The following is a 12410-nucleotide window of genomic DNA, read 5'->3' as shown; positions in this document are numbered from 1 at the left end:
CCAACGTGTCACGTAGCTACACACGAATAACAAAAGGAGCGCCTTATACGAAAACTAAAATTCAACCGTTCAGCACATTCGAGTAAGACGAGTCGGGAGTCAAATGCTGAATGTGCTCCCTTGAACAGAAGTGATGTCTTCTAATCATGCAGGTAAGTTGTAAGTTTTAATTTAACAGCATGATATTTTCACTCAAAGGCGACAATGAAGAGTTGCAACAGAAGACCTGAAGAAAAGAGCTTTCAGTTGATGAGCTTCACTGTAACACATCCCACCTCTGTGCCATCAGCCTGCCGACATTCAAACCAACATACATGCTGTCACTGCCATTTCAGTCAGTTTATTCTGCATTATGTACAGATCATCCTATTAAAACTCTTTATACAATATGTACATATTCAAATAAATCAGTATGTTACAGTGTCTGCAGTGGCAACATGTTGAGAACCAGACATAGGAGCGATGGATGGTAAAGGAAAAGAAAGCTGATGGGTTTCCCTCCATTTAACTTCACCAGATCTGTTAGCGATCCACGTGCTGCGTAACAATGTTGACGTGGCGAGCGGGACCACTGTTATACTGAGGACAGCTGAATTCAACAAAAAGTGCAGGCAAAGATGTCACCGACAACAAAACTAGCAAAAACAAATCCAAACACAGCCTCCCTCACATTGACCAACCACAACTCAATCCTTCATAAGTCTTCCTCCGCTTCATCAAACTTACAGACACCTGCAGTACTTCTATCCCTGTAGTCCTTCTTGGGGGGAGGAAATGTGGTGAAATCAAATCAAAACAAATAAACGAAAAAAAAGAAAGAAAGAAAGAAAAAAAACAGAGGTGCTATTGCTTTCTGACACAAAATCGTCCAGAAGCGTCTTCCGACAGCCTGAGTCCAACTCGGCACAGTTAGAAACCTGAGCCTGTGGAAGGCGAGAGCCACGAGGAAGAGAGGCAACGAAGAACCAAAGCAACCGTGTGTCAGCTCAGAGTTCCTGTTGGTCCACAGCGATATGTCTGAGCCGCAACACGCGGATCAGTTGTCCGGAGGGGGGGATGAAGATGAAGACGATGTCTCTAGCTTACGGAGGCGGCGGCGCCTCAGCTCAGCAGCACTGGGTTCTCCGTCCTCGTTCTCCTCCGCTCCTTCGTCCATCTGTTCTTTCCTTTCTGTGTCGGAGGCGGTGGAGGTGGAGTCAGCGGGTTGAGAGGAGACCGTCGCTCCGCTCGCTTCATCAGCTGGAAACAAGGGAACCGGTTCGAAAATATCTTCCATTCTCAGCTCGTTTAACTTTTGCTTCTCCACTGCTTGGATGTCATTTCAAATAATGACCTTAAAATACCACTGAAATAATGTTTTTGTACAAGTAAATTATTTTTTACAGCTAAGATAATAATAATAATAATAAGTAATAACCTTTATTTGTAAAGCACTTTTCTAAACTTCAGTCAAAGTGCTTCACATAGTAAAATAAGCCATTAAAACAAAACGACAAGTGAATTCTAACAAGTCTTAACAACACAACGATCGTATAAAACAACCATAAGAACAAATCAAAAAGTCATTGAAGAGGTGATGGGAGTTGTGATTTACTTACAGATGGACGAGTCCTTCTCCTTGCTGGGACTCTCCGTGTTGCTTCCCGCTGTAGAAGCCGACGGTGTTTGGTTTGTCCCACTGGCTTCTCCAGCGCTGCCCTCAGCCCGAGGAGGACTGTGGAGGAAACAGCAGCAGGACGACAAAGAAGCATTCAGCTGAAAATCACATTACGTGGAGAAAATAACAGACAAGAGACCTTCGGACAGTGTGCGCTTTAGATTTGATCTCCAGACAACGGGACCCTTTCTGCATTCACTCCTTTCTAACTTTAAACTTTCAGACAAAGTGAACATTTTAAAACTATGAAGTTAATCAGAAGAACGGAGACTAATGTGAATAAATTCAGGTGAATTTCCGAGAAGTTGGAGAATCTTTCTGGTTGAGTTACGTGAGTGTGGCGACGGTGCTGAGGTAGTGGTGGATGTTGAGCATGGCGGCGTCCAGCAGGGTGTGGATGTTTTGGAGACACTGGAGTCTGGCCTCCAGGCCCCGCCGGCCCTCGGCCTCCAACTCCGTCAGCTCCTCTTCGGACAGCCGGGACAGAGACGGCGGTGGAGGCGGCATTGATGACACTGGAGGATAGGAAAAGTTGACTTTAACACTCTTGGAAGTGTTGAAGTTTGAAGGCCAGTTCCGACCAAAGATTCACGATTAGAAGATTTAAAAACTCGCGTTTGTCCAGTCTGTGACTCTGAAAGCTGCCGGTTCACACCAGCGCAACGAGAAGAGACGTTGTGACATCTTCTGTTCTAACCGACGTCTTTTCAGGCTTTTTTGTACATGGAGATCATTTCTATCGTCTTGAAACATGAATGAGGATAGTGATGGAGAGTTACTTTCAACAGCTGCGTTTATGGCAGTGATGAAATGGCGAAAACATAAATAAAACCAAGAGGCCTCTGTACATTAGTTACCCGTTTAGTATAGAATTCATTTGAACATTTTATTATTCGTGTATAAGTGACTAAATGGTGCAGCCACAGTTTAACTGCTTAGATCATTGGACCAGGTGCTCTTTGTTATTCCTAAATCCAGATTGGCTCTGAGGGCCGACCGGGCAGCTCCAGCCTCCCCTTCCGGATCAACTTCATGGCAGTCTTCAAATCATCATTAGAAACTTATTTATTTTCGAGAGCATTTACAGATTAGGTCCAATTCATTTTTAAGTACTACTGATCATTATGCAGTGATCATGTATTTTCCTTCTTTCTGTTTTACGGCTTGTTCTTGTTTCTTCTTATTTTTTTTTTATAAAAGGCTTCATGTCTTTGTTTGATGTTGTGCAGCATTTTGGGAAACTCTTGTTGTATTTAAAATGTGCTGCATAAATGAAACATCTTCTGCAAAAGGAGTTGGTGTTTCCTCTAATAAGCAGAAACACACTAACTCTGGTTCCTTACATTCTCAAACGGCCCATTTACGACTTGACAATGTGGTTTCTGCAGAGCTGCAACTTTTCTCTACAATGTTTTGAAACAGTTTGACCTCGTTGTGAATCGCATATCATTATTTATTGACACTGTAATTTAAAGGGTCACTTTCAGATTTCACACTGTCTGAGCCTCAAAAAACTGGATACATCCAATAAAAAACATTCAAAAACAATCTACTGGAACTCTGAGAGGTCCGAAGTCCCAGAGAGTCATCGGTGTGTGGACTGAATGAGCCTCTCTGAGTCGCTGGGCATTAAAAACCATCTCAGGTGACCTCAACTCAAAGGTTAGATTTTCAACAGAAATGAGACATTTTGACAGAGATGACAATGATGTCATCAGAGATTATCCCTTTTAGATGTTTGGCCGGAAAGGTCTGAGTCTGGCACACAGTGTGTTGCTGTGGTGGCGTTCTGCATTTCTTTAAACAAGTCTGACAAAAGAAAGAAACTATCACGTGTATATAAAATAGTGTGTATTGTCATCCAGACCTGAAACATCACTGTACTTTCTACTTGTTGTTATGAACAACAAGTTATCTTCTATCAACAGACAACTATGACGTATAAAAAAAAAGGTATTGAGATGAAAGTATTTGGAGAACTGCTGATGCTTACCAAAGGGAGGAGGTGGCGGCATGGGCAGCCAAGGGGCAGTGGGGAATGGAGGAGGGGGGAAAGAGAAGGGGAAGCCTGGGATTGCTGATCCTGGAGCAGCTGCTGCTGTAGGAGAGTCTGCAGTAGCTGATGTGGGCTGGGTGGTGCCTGGCGGGAACAGGAACATCACACATTAACTTCCTGGGCAGACGCAAAAACCCTCACAGAGAAGACAAAAGTATCAACACAATTATGATCATCAATAATTACTGTGAGCTGTCGATGCGGCCACAACCATTACAAATCAGCTGATCCGTTTTACCTCCATGGAATCGGAAGGATCTGAATAGCTTTTACTGGGTGCATTTAATGAGGTCGTTTGAGGCGTCCTCACCGGCTGTCTGCGTCGCCTCCGTGCTGCTTTGTGAAGTATCAGTACCGGGAGCTGGAGCTGCAGCCGCTGGGGCAGGAGGAGGCACCGCAGGGAAGGGACCCCAGAAGGGGAAGATGCCAGGAGGGAAGCCTGGTAACATGCCTGGAGCCACTGGAGAGCAACACAGAACAAAAGAGATCCTAAACAAACCCTGGAAACGCATCCAACTCAGGTCCAAGTACCACAGAGAGGTACACAAGCAACATTTGTGGAGCAGCTCCACTCGAAACACAGCGTTTCCAACACAATAACCCGTGGTAATATGGAAACACACTCAGGCAGACTAAAGACTCACTGTGACACTTTTCACCAGGATTTTCTCACTTCTCTACAAATAAAACGATGTACCGTCTGAATAATGAATAATAAGATGCGATAAAAATTCAACAGAGTATATTTAAGCCTGTGAATGAAAATATTTGTGTAGGTTTAACAGTCTTCTTACCATCACTCACACATTGTGTCTGCAAAAAAACGATGTACCCAGGTGAAATACAGTTTTGTTTCTGTAATGTGTTTCTGCTGTGACTTATTCTTGAGCGATGGCTGCTTCAGAGCTGAGGGCCTCCCACATCACAGACGCTCTGCACTGTCAACCGTCAGGCGGTAGGTATTCTTCATGTAGAGCTGACGGCGACATGAAAAGCAGCGTTTGACTCTCACCATTGGGAGGCGGGGCTGCGGGGGCGTTGGCTGGGGCTGCCGGGGCAGGAGGCGGAGCCTGGGCCGCAGCCGGAGTCTGGTTGTTGTTTGACGCTCGGAGGACGTCCATGCGACAGGTCGGGCAGGTCTGCTGCCTCTGGAACCAGGAGCGCAGGCAGCTGTGGGGAGGACAGTGGTGACAACGCTATTTGAAGTGCAAAAAGAACAAACACAACGCGGCAGCCGGGGTTCCTGCTTGAAGTCCGTTTTCATTTACCACACTGATTCGTTTTTATGTTTAAATACTATGTTAAGTGCTGACTATGTTGAATTGTTTGTTTTTCCTTTGCAACCTCCCATCTTTCCTGCTGACTCGGACCGTTTACCACAGGACGTACCTGGAGTGGAAAATGTGATTACAAGGTAGCTTCTTGGCTCCGGTGACCATTTCCTCCCGACAGATGATGCAGACGTTGTCTGACGCCTGAAGATCTTCAGGAGTCGCATCGGGATATCTGAACACGGACAAAAAGGACACCATGTTGTATTCTGTCTCTCTGCTTGTTGCCAGCATCACTGAATACTGACTAATTAAGCTTCCAGACAAAAACAAACTAACCACACATGTTTACACATGGCTTGGCAGTAAGTACACGATGCTGAGGGCTGTCACTCACAATGTGTCTTTCATCATGGTGTACATTGTATTGTAATGGGACATTCCTTAAATATTAACATCAATCCACACAAACAGTGATCAAGAACCGACATTAATTTGCATCTATAGTCCTCGTCATTAAGTCAAAATAAGATCAATATTTTGGCAGTTTACCATTTATGGGAAAAAATGTTTTTATGTTTTATCAAATCCAGACCAGAGGTGTACTTACAGTGTATTCATGTTGCGGATGGCTCTCCGGGACATTATAGCATCTGTGACAGCTTTTTTGAACTGCCTGAGGGGACAACAAACAATAAACAAAAGAATTAAAACATGTCGTAAATAAACATTCAGAATATCAAGTGATGTTAAAAATGAATGCAAACTTGTCAAGTAATGAAATACTGTTTAAAATAGGAGTCAAAATGAAGTACTTTTTGGTCACACTCTTCAGTGAGGGGAACGCAGAGAGTCCTCTACTAATGAATTGGCGTTAAACTATACAGACTAAAGGTCCTTTGAGGAAATGAACTTGTTCAACAGAAAGCATCATATTGTTAATGAATGCTATCATTGAGTTCCTCACAGACAATAATCTTAAAATACAACATTTACAGTAAATAATGTAAAATAAAATACCAATCAGAAAACTCAATGACTGATCTTATCTCTCAGTGGATCTTTAAAAGACAACAAGACTTAGAAATTACTCTTTTTTTTTTTATATGAAAACTCTCGGAAGTGTGTTTAAAAACTGACCAAAAAACGGCACTAGTGGAAGTAAGAAAATCACAAAGAACCTTCTGGCCTTCATACAAACACAGAAGCTGCTCACCTCATAGCCAAATACATGGGGCGGATGGCAAACAGGGGGAAGGTGTGGACCTTTATCATGATGGTCATGAAGGCAATGTACAGGAGCACTTTGATGAATCCTGTAATTAACACATGTAATAACATTTCAGTATGGCTTCCCACGTTTGTTGGAAAAAAAAAAAAAAGAAAAAAGGAGCAAGCTCAAGTAAGTATTCAAAAGTAAAATATTCAAGTTTTAGCCTTTGAAACGGATCTATATTCACACAAATGCACCTGAAGACAACAACAAAGTCAATGAAACAGTACTTTTAGTCACACAAAGCTTGTACATGCAAAGAATATTTCCCCTTTCTGTCGATGTATTCAGCGATTTTATCCTGTGGCTGTTGAATTTTTGATGTGTGTGCAGTGAATTGATCTGAAGTAAAGTGTGTTTGGTGCATGCAGTAAAAGCAATGTGTTTTCAAACGGAAACAGATTAGTGTGGCTGTAGTCTCTAACGACACAAACGTTTTCTGGAAAAAACAATCAGAGAAAAAAATATTCTATAATTCATTACATTTTGAACTGCGGTAGAATACAGCACCTGTGAAGAGCTCGGTGTAGAGCATGTAGACGGCCTTGTTGTCCCAGGGATTCTCGCTCTGCAGGTCAACCGTGTGCAGAATATACTTGATGAAGGTCGTCAGCACCATGGTCAGCAGGATGGCATACTGAGGAGCGGGGACCAGGACAGTATTGTAAATATTGTTGTGCGTAAATCAGCGAGGGATATCTTTAAATTTCAATCGTGAGAGGGCACAGAAATGAAGTATAAGAAGGAATCTGGTACTCGGTAAGCATCGGACCATGACCAAGTACAAGTGATTGTCATCATCAAGTTATTCATTATGCCGCTGCACCAACATGTAGCATCGGACTAACTTAGCTGTGGTTGAGAATGTTTCCTGGGGTTGAAAACACAGCTGTGTGCTCAACTAGACCCGACTGCTGCGTCAAAATGAGCACATGTTCAACTCAATCTGTCACAGCTAACCAGTACAGGCGTGTCTGAGAACGTCAACATCTACTGATAATATTTTTGCTATCCATTTCAGTCAATTTAAAAAAAACACCGTAGACATACTGAACTGTTGCTCACACCAGGGACATGGTGTTGAGAAGTCAGTCTGGCATCGAGCACTTGGACATAATTAAAACATCATTTTATCGACCTATCATATTGGCAGAAATGTTCATTTAAAGCGGATGATAAAAGCCTTCGTGTGCCGATATCTATGATGTGCAGAAATTCTCATCACCCCTATAAACAGCTTCACAGTAATGAGTTTTACATGATCGTGTGATTCCGACCCAGACAACACAGGTTTAAATCCCAAGAGAGCAAATATGACTCTCAGCCTGACTGAGTCAAATAACCAGAGATGAGTTAAACTATCTTTTTGTCGACAGGTAACAAAATAGAACTCAGATTCAACATCAGCCAAGTGTGACAAACCTCAAATCCAAAAACCAGCTGGACTGAAGCTCCTCGGGTGATGATGCTGTGACAGGCATGGTTGACAAACAGGAAGTCCATGACAGCCAGCAACCCCATGAGAGCTGCAGAAAATAAAAATGATATTCTCGGTGTTTTGCTAAATGGTATATTCATTTCTCGGCTGAGGGTTTGCGTGCAGAAGTTTTGCAGAAATGAAGAAAAAGATAGATAAGTTTGTTAATATAGGCTCGATATGATTCTGGAAATCTAGCTGGGAATAACCACGTCACCTTGACAGCTACCAGAGGTCCAGTATTCAATTACATGAGTTTGTATTAAATCAAATAGGTCCTTAGCTCCTCCTCAGCTAATTATGGCCGAGAGGATCATTGAAACACGTCTAGAAACGTGTTTGGTGGTCTGTTAGTGTTACCAAGTCTGACGTTCTGGGGTGTTAAGGCGTGGAGCACCTGGCCTCATGCGCAATACAGAAATATTTGCATTTTGCATTCAGTTTCATTTTGCTAAATACTTTCTTCATAAGTTCAAACAGAGACACAGAGAGAAGTGAAAGAGAAAAGTAAGACATGTAGAAAGAATGTTATCTGACTGGTCAATAAAGTGTACTTACATAATACTCTTGTGTGAAACACCCATGATATGTTGGGACTCCGTTCCATCTGTTTAAAACAGAAGAAAACATGAAAGCACACAAAGCTACACGTCGACTCAATGACTGAGAGGCGAGTTGTGCTTCTGAAGGATCACCGTATCAATGATCACCACATGCAGGAGCACACAAACCTGCTACATGTTCCACTTTGCTCGATATTCCTCTCACGCTCGCTGTCTTGTAAAAGCAGTTTGGTAAAACTCTCTCACTCAGTTGCAGCATCCTTCTCAGCCAAGTGATTGTTTTCACAAACAGTTTCAGTTGAAACTCAAATGATTCACCGCACATTCAATTGAATTATCAGTTGCAAAATCTAAATTGATGTTTACTTTACACTTGGATAAACCCTCAACCGCCCGCCATCTGTCCCTCGCTTCCTCTCTACCTTTAAACGGCGCAAGTAAGACGTTTTTATGATCTACTGTGTAAGATGGAGGCTGTTTCTCGCTCATTACTTACAAAGTCCACCCGGTCCTCAGCCAGCCAGTGGAAGCACTTGAGGAAGAGCAGGAGGGTGAAGAGGGCAACAAACCGGGGGGAGAAGTCATCCCTGAACACAGTGAAAGCCAGGCACGTCTCGGTCACCGCGTACCAGGAGCGCTCGATCAGATGCTGATGGTGGTGAGAAAAGACATTTTAAAGCACATGAATAAAAAGGCTAATCCTTTTCATCTACAGCACAACTCGGGTTGTAAATACAGGTACAGGTAAATACGGGTATTAAATACTAAATTGAATATGTCATAATGAATCGAGTCATCAATCATATAACGAGAACTCTACCTCCATTTCTGCAGCCCTTAGTTGTCCGAAGAAGACCTTCCTCATGAACTTTCCCAGCAGGAAAACCAGCACGAATGCCTGAATGTACAACACCTGATGCCGGAAAGAAAACGCTCATTGCTGATAATGTCACACTAATATTACAGGTGAAGTATTCAAACAATTTAAATGGAATCCAGAGATTTGACTCTTACCGCCATGCTGGGGCTGCTCTTGGTGAGGTAGACCACAGTCGGGTAGAACTGGTTTTTGAGGATGTACGCGTGTGCCACCACAGCCCCAGTCAATGCCAGACTGGTGGCCGTCACCAAGAGTGCTCGCACCATTTTGGATCTCAGCTACAGAAACTGTGGAAGGGAAACAGATGAGGGAGAAAAGAAAAGCAGGCTGTTGGATGTGAAAGCTGACAGATGCAGCAGAGAAATATGCAAATACGCAGTAGCACTTCGCTAGAAAGTGATCGTTTTGGTCAGATACCTTGAAGCTATTTCATTTTACTTATATGTACAGTTAAATGTTAATATTTTAATACTGTAAACTGTGGGTGCACTATATGGTCACAGAGCTTCCGTAGCCCGTCAGGAAACTATGTGATCATCATCTATTCATTGTAGGGCTGACAACGCCATCATCTTCCTCACTTTTACACCAGAAAGGCAATACTTTAAGGAACTGAAAAAAAAACCAAGGCTATCATTCGTTTACATCTGCTGCACAATCTCTGAAATTTTTTACTTTCGTCTTTCTTCATCCGGCATCATAATTTATGCATCTGATTATTTTATTTATCACAAAATAATAAATGTAGTTGAACAACAAACCAGGAGACACAGCTACCCGTCCTGTATTACTGTTGTAGCCTTAATGTCGTCTTCAGAAAATAAGCCTACGTCAACCTACATACGGTTTTAATTTTTAATCAGGGTGATCTCTGAGGTATTTCCTGGTCATTTTATTAATCAGCCGAATCTAAAATGCTACCGCCCAGATTGAAAAGTCCGTGGAGAGATTAAACACCTCACTGATACAATTTGTCTTAATTTACGGTGACCAGCCAAAGGCCAGACCTCCATTGCCGAGTGCGTGTACCATGGTCCATATGTCATACAACACTGATGTAACAGCCACTGAGCATCTGGAAATCTCACTGAACCAAAGCAGTATTTTTAGGGCAGCATCGCTGACGGGAGTCAACGCGAGTTGTCTTGTCTTGTGTTTCAAATGCGAGTGAAAGGATTTCCTCCAGTTTTACAAAGACACCACTCGCTCTCAAGCACATGTTGATTTTGGAGTGTTTGAGTGAGATCTGATGAGAAAACACATGAAACACACGACTCGCCAACCTGACTGGACAAAAGTGCTGATTTTAAGATTGGATCCCGAGTATCAACCCTTTACAATGGATGCGATAGGAGAGGAAAAAAAATTATACAGCATTGTCTTGAGCTATGTTGTATGCTAATATTACACAGATACCGATATAGATATTTTATTATATAAATATGTCAATCTGTAAGGTACATTTAGGACTGTTTCTTTGAGTCTGTCCTCTTAACAATCCCAATTTGCTACAATAAAGTGATTCAATTAATAAACGAAAACAAGATGTTGACAAAGTTTTCCTTTGGGGACACAATTTGCAGTTGGAAAACGGAATAAATTACAATATATTTTATTGCATAAATCACTTAAATATCACGATAACACGGTATCATGGAGCCTCCTATGATTCCCATCCCTGACACCCTTAATAACCAAGATATTTTAATGACCGTTATTTACTAATGAGTGTGGTAGGACGAGATCAAATATGCTCTACAAAAGCAAAAATAAGTGATGCAAGAAACAGTAATGAATTACAATAACTCTTGAACGGGCCACCTCCTGAACGAGGAACCTCCTGGGTGTGTTTTATCCACCGGGCCGGGAGGAACCTCAGGAGGAACCTCCTGGGTGTGTTTTATCCACCGGGTCAGGAGGAACCTCCTGGGTGTGTTTTATCCACCGGGTTAGGAGGAACCTCAGGAGGAACCTCCTGGGTGTGTTTTATCCACCGGGTCAGGAGGAACCTCCTGGGTGTGTTTTATCCACCGGGTCAGGAGGAACCTTCTGGGTCATGGATCCACTGGCTGCTGTTGAAGTGAAGTTGGTTAGCATTGTGTGCACTGCTGCAGCTAACTTCCCGCTTCACTCCCTTCCTCACGATGCTTCTCGACTTTAAAGCAGATGTACTGGAGAACCACTTTTGTCAAAGTATGTTAACGTAAACATTTCCAAGTGAAGAGTTTTCTTCCGGTTGAACAAGCTGCTCTTTTAGCGAACTTCGTGGTTTTAACCTTTACAGCTAACGTGGACCGATTGTGTCTCAGAAGTCCGACTGGCCTCGTTACAGCTTCCCGGGACATAGTGGGAGTTAACTCTGCAAACACGACCCCGTTACACCCCCTCCAACAGCTCCACACACACACGTATCTGCACTAGTAACGTTACTTCTTCAGACGACCTGTCAAACAGAGACAATCGAGTTCGTTAGCTGCTGCTAGCTCGCTAGCTGGTAACGTTACAGCTGTCACTGCTCCGCGGGACTCACCGACTCGATGTCCGGGAGACTTGTTCCTTGTTCCTTGGTTGTTTGACGGACGTCTCCTTGGCTGATAAAACCTGTATATTCTTACCAGCTACTCCATTGCGATCATTTTTCAGTTGCCTCTCGAAAATATGTATTCTCTTCGCCCTGTTCGTGTCTACGTGTTTATCTTTGGCTTGCTCCTTGGGAGCCACCTCACATCCGGTTATTAAGGTAATTTGGCGCAGAGCACTTTCATGCATTACCGACACCACCGGGTTCACGACGGGCAGCTCGTATGAAACGCAGCTCGACACGAGACGAAGTCTCACATTTTAACCGAGATCTAATGTTAGCGTGAAATCTCCCATTTTCTGAGCAGTGTTTGTAAATCCATCGTGATAATGTGTATTACGTGGCACACCTTCACGGGGATTTACGGTAAATACCAACGTGGCCCAATAGGAAGCTGCCTGGCTGGTTCTCTGGCTGTTAATCCGAGACTCAGGAGAACCTCTGAAACATGCATTTCAGATTTAGAGAAATTCATGTTTAGCTTGGATGTTTCAAAACACTGATTTAAAGCAACCCAACGAAACATTAGACAGAAAAAAACACCCACTTCATGCACGGTAGTGATTTTGAAAACAACAATATAAGACTTTCAGACATCAAGTAATCAGCCCTGTTTAATAAAAAAAAAAAAGGAAAAATAAATTCTACACCG

General features: G+C 42.9%; 1 protein-coding gene across 1 annotated transcript; it reads right to left on the bottom strand.

Annotated features, from left to right (window-relative positions):
• Positions 1 to 318: 318 nt before the first annotated feature.
• On the bottom strand, positions 319 to 11895 carry syvn1 (synovial apoptosis inhibitor 1, synoviolin). Its single transcript, XM_069170474.1, has 16 exons — positions 11708 to 11895; positions 9312 to 9464; positions 9118 to 9210; positions 8794 to 8946; positions 8293 to 8341; positions 7680 to 7783; positions 6768 to 6894; positions 6201 to 6300; positions 5595 to 5660; positions 5103 to 5219; positions 4726 to 4883; positions 4024 to 4173; positions 3651 to 3797; positions 1989 to 2172; positions 1599 to 1714; positions 319 to 1239 (listed from the first exon to the last, which is right to left on the bottom strand). The coding sequence occupies exons 2-16, from the start codon at positions 9441 to 9443 to the stop codon at positions 1037 to 1039; spliced, it is 1899 nt and encodes a 632-aa protein (XP_069026575.1). The 5' UTR covers positions 9444 to 9464; positions 11708 to 11895; the 3' UTR covers positions 319 to 1036.
• Positions 11896 to 12410: the final 515 nt, after the last annotated feature.

The sequence above is a fragment of the Embiotoca jacksoni genome, unplaced genomic scaffold (genome assembly GCF_022577435.1).
Source record: "Embiotoca jacksoni isolate LCO1_2020_lvr unplaced genomic scaffold, fEmbJac1.0.p SCAF_5, whole genome shotgun sequence".
Classification (NCBI taxonomy): Eukaryota; Metazoa; Chordata; class Actinopteri; family Embiotocidae; genus Embiotoca; species Embiotoca jacksoni.
This window is presented reverse-complemented; position numbering and strand designations above follow the sequence as displayed.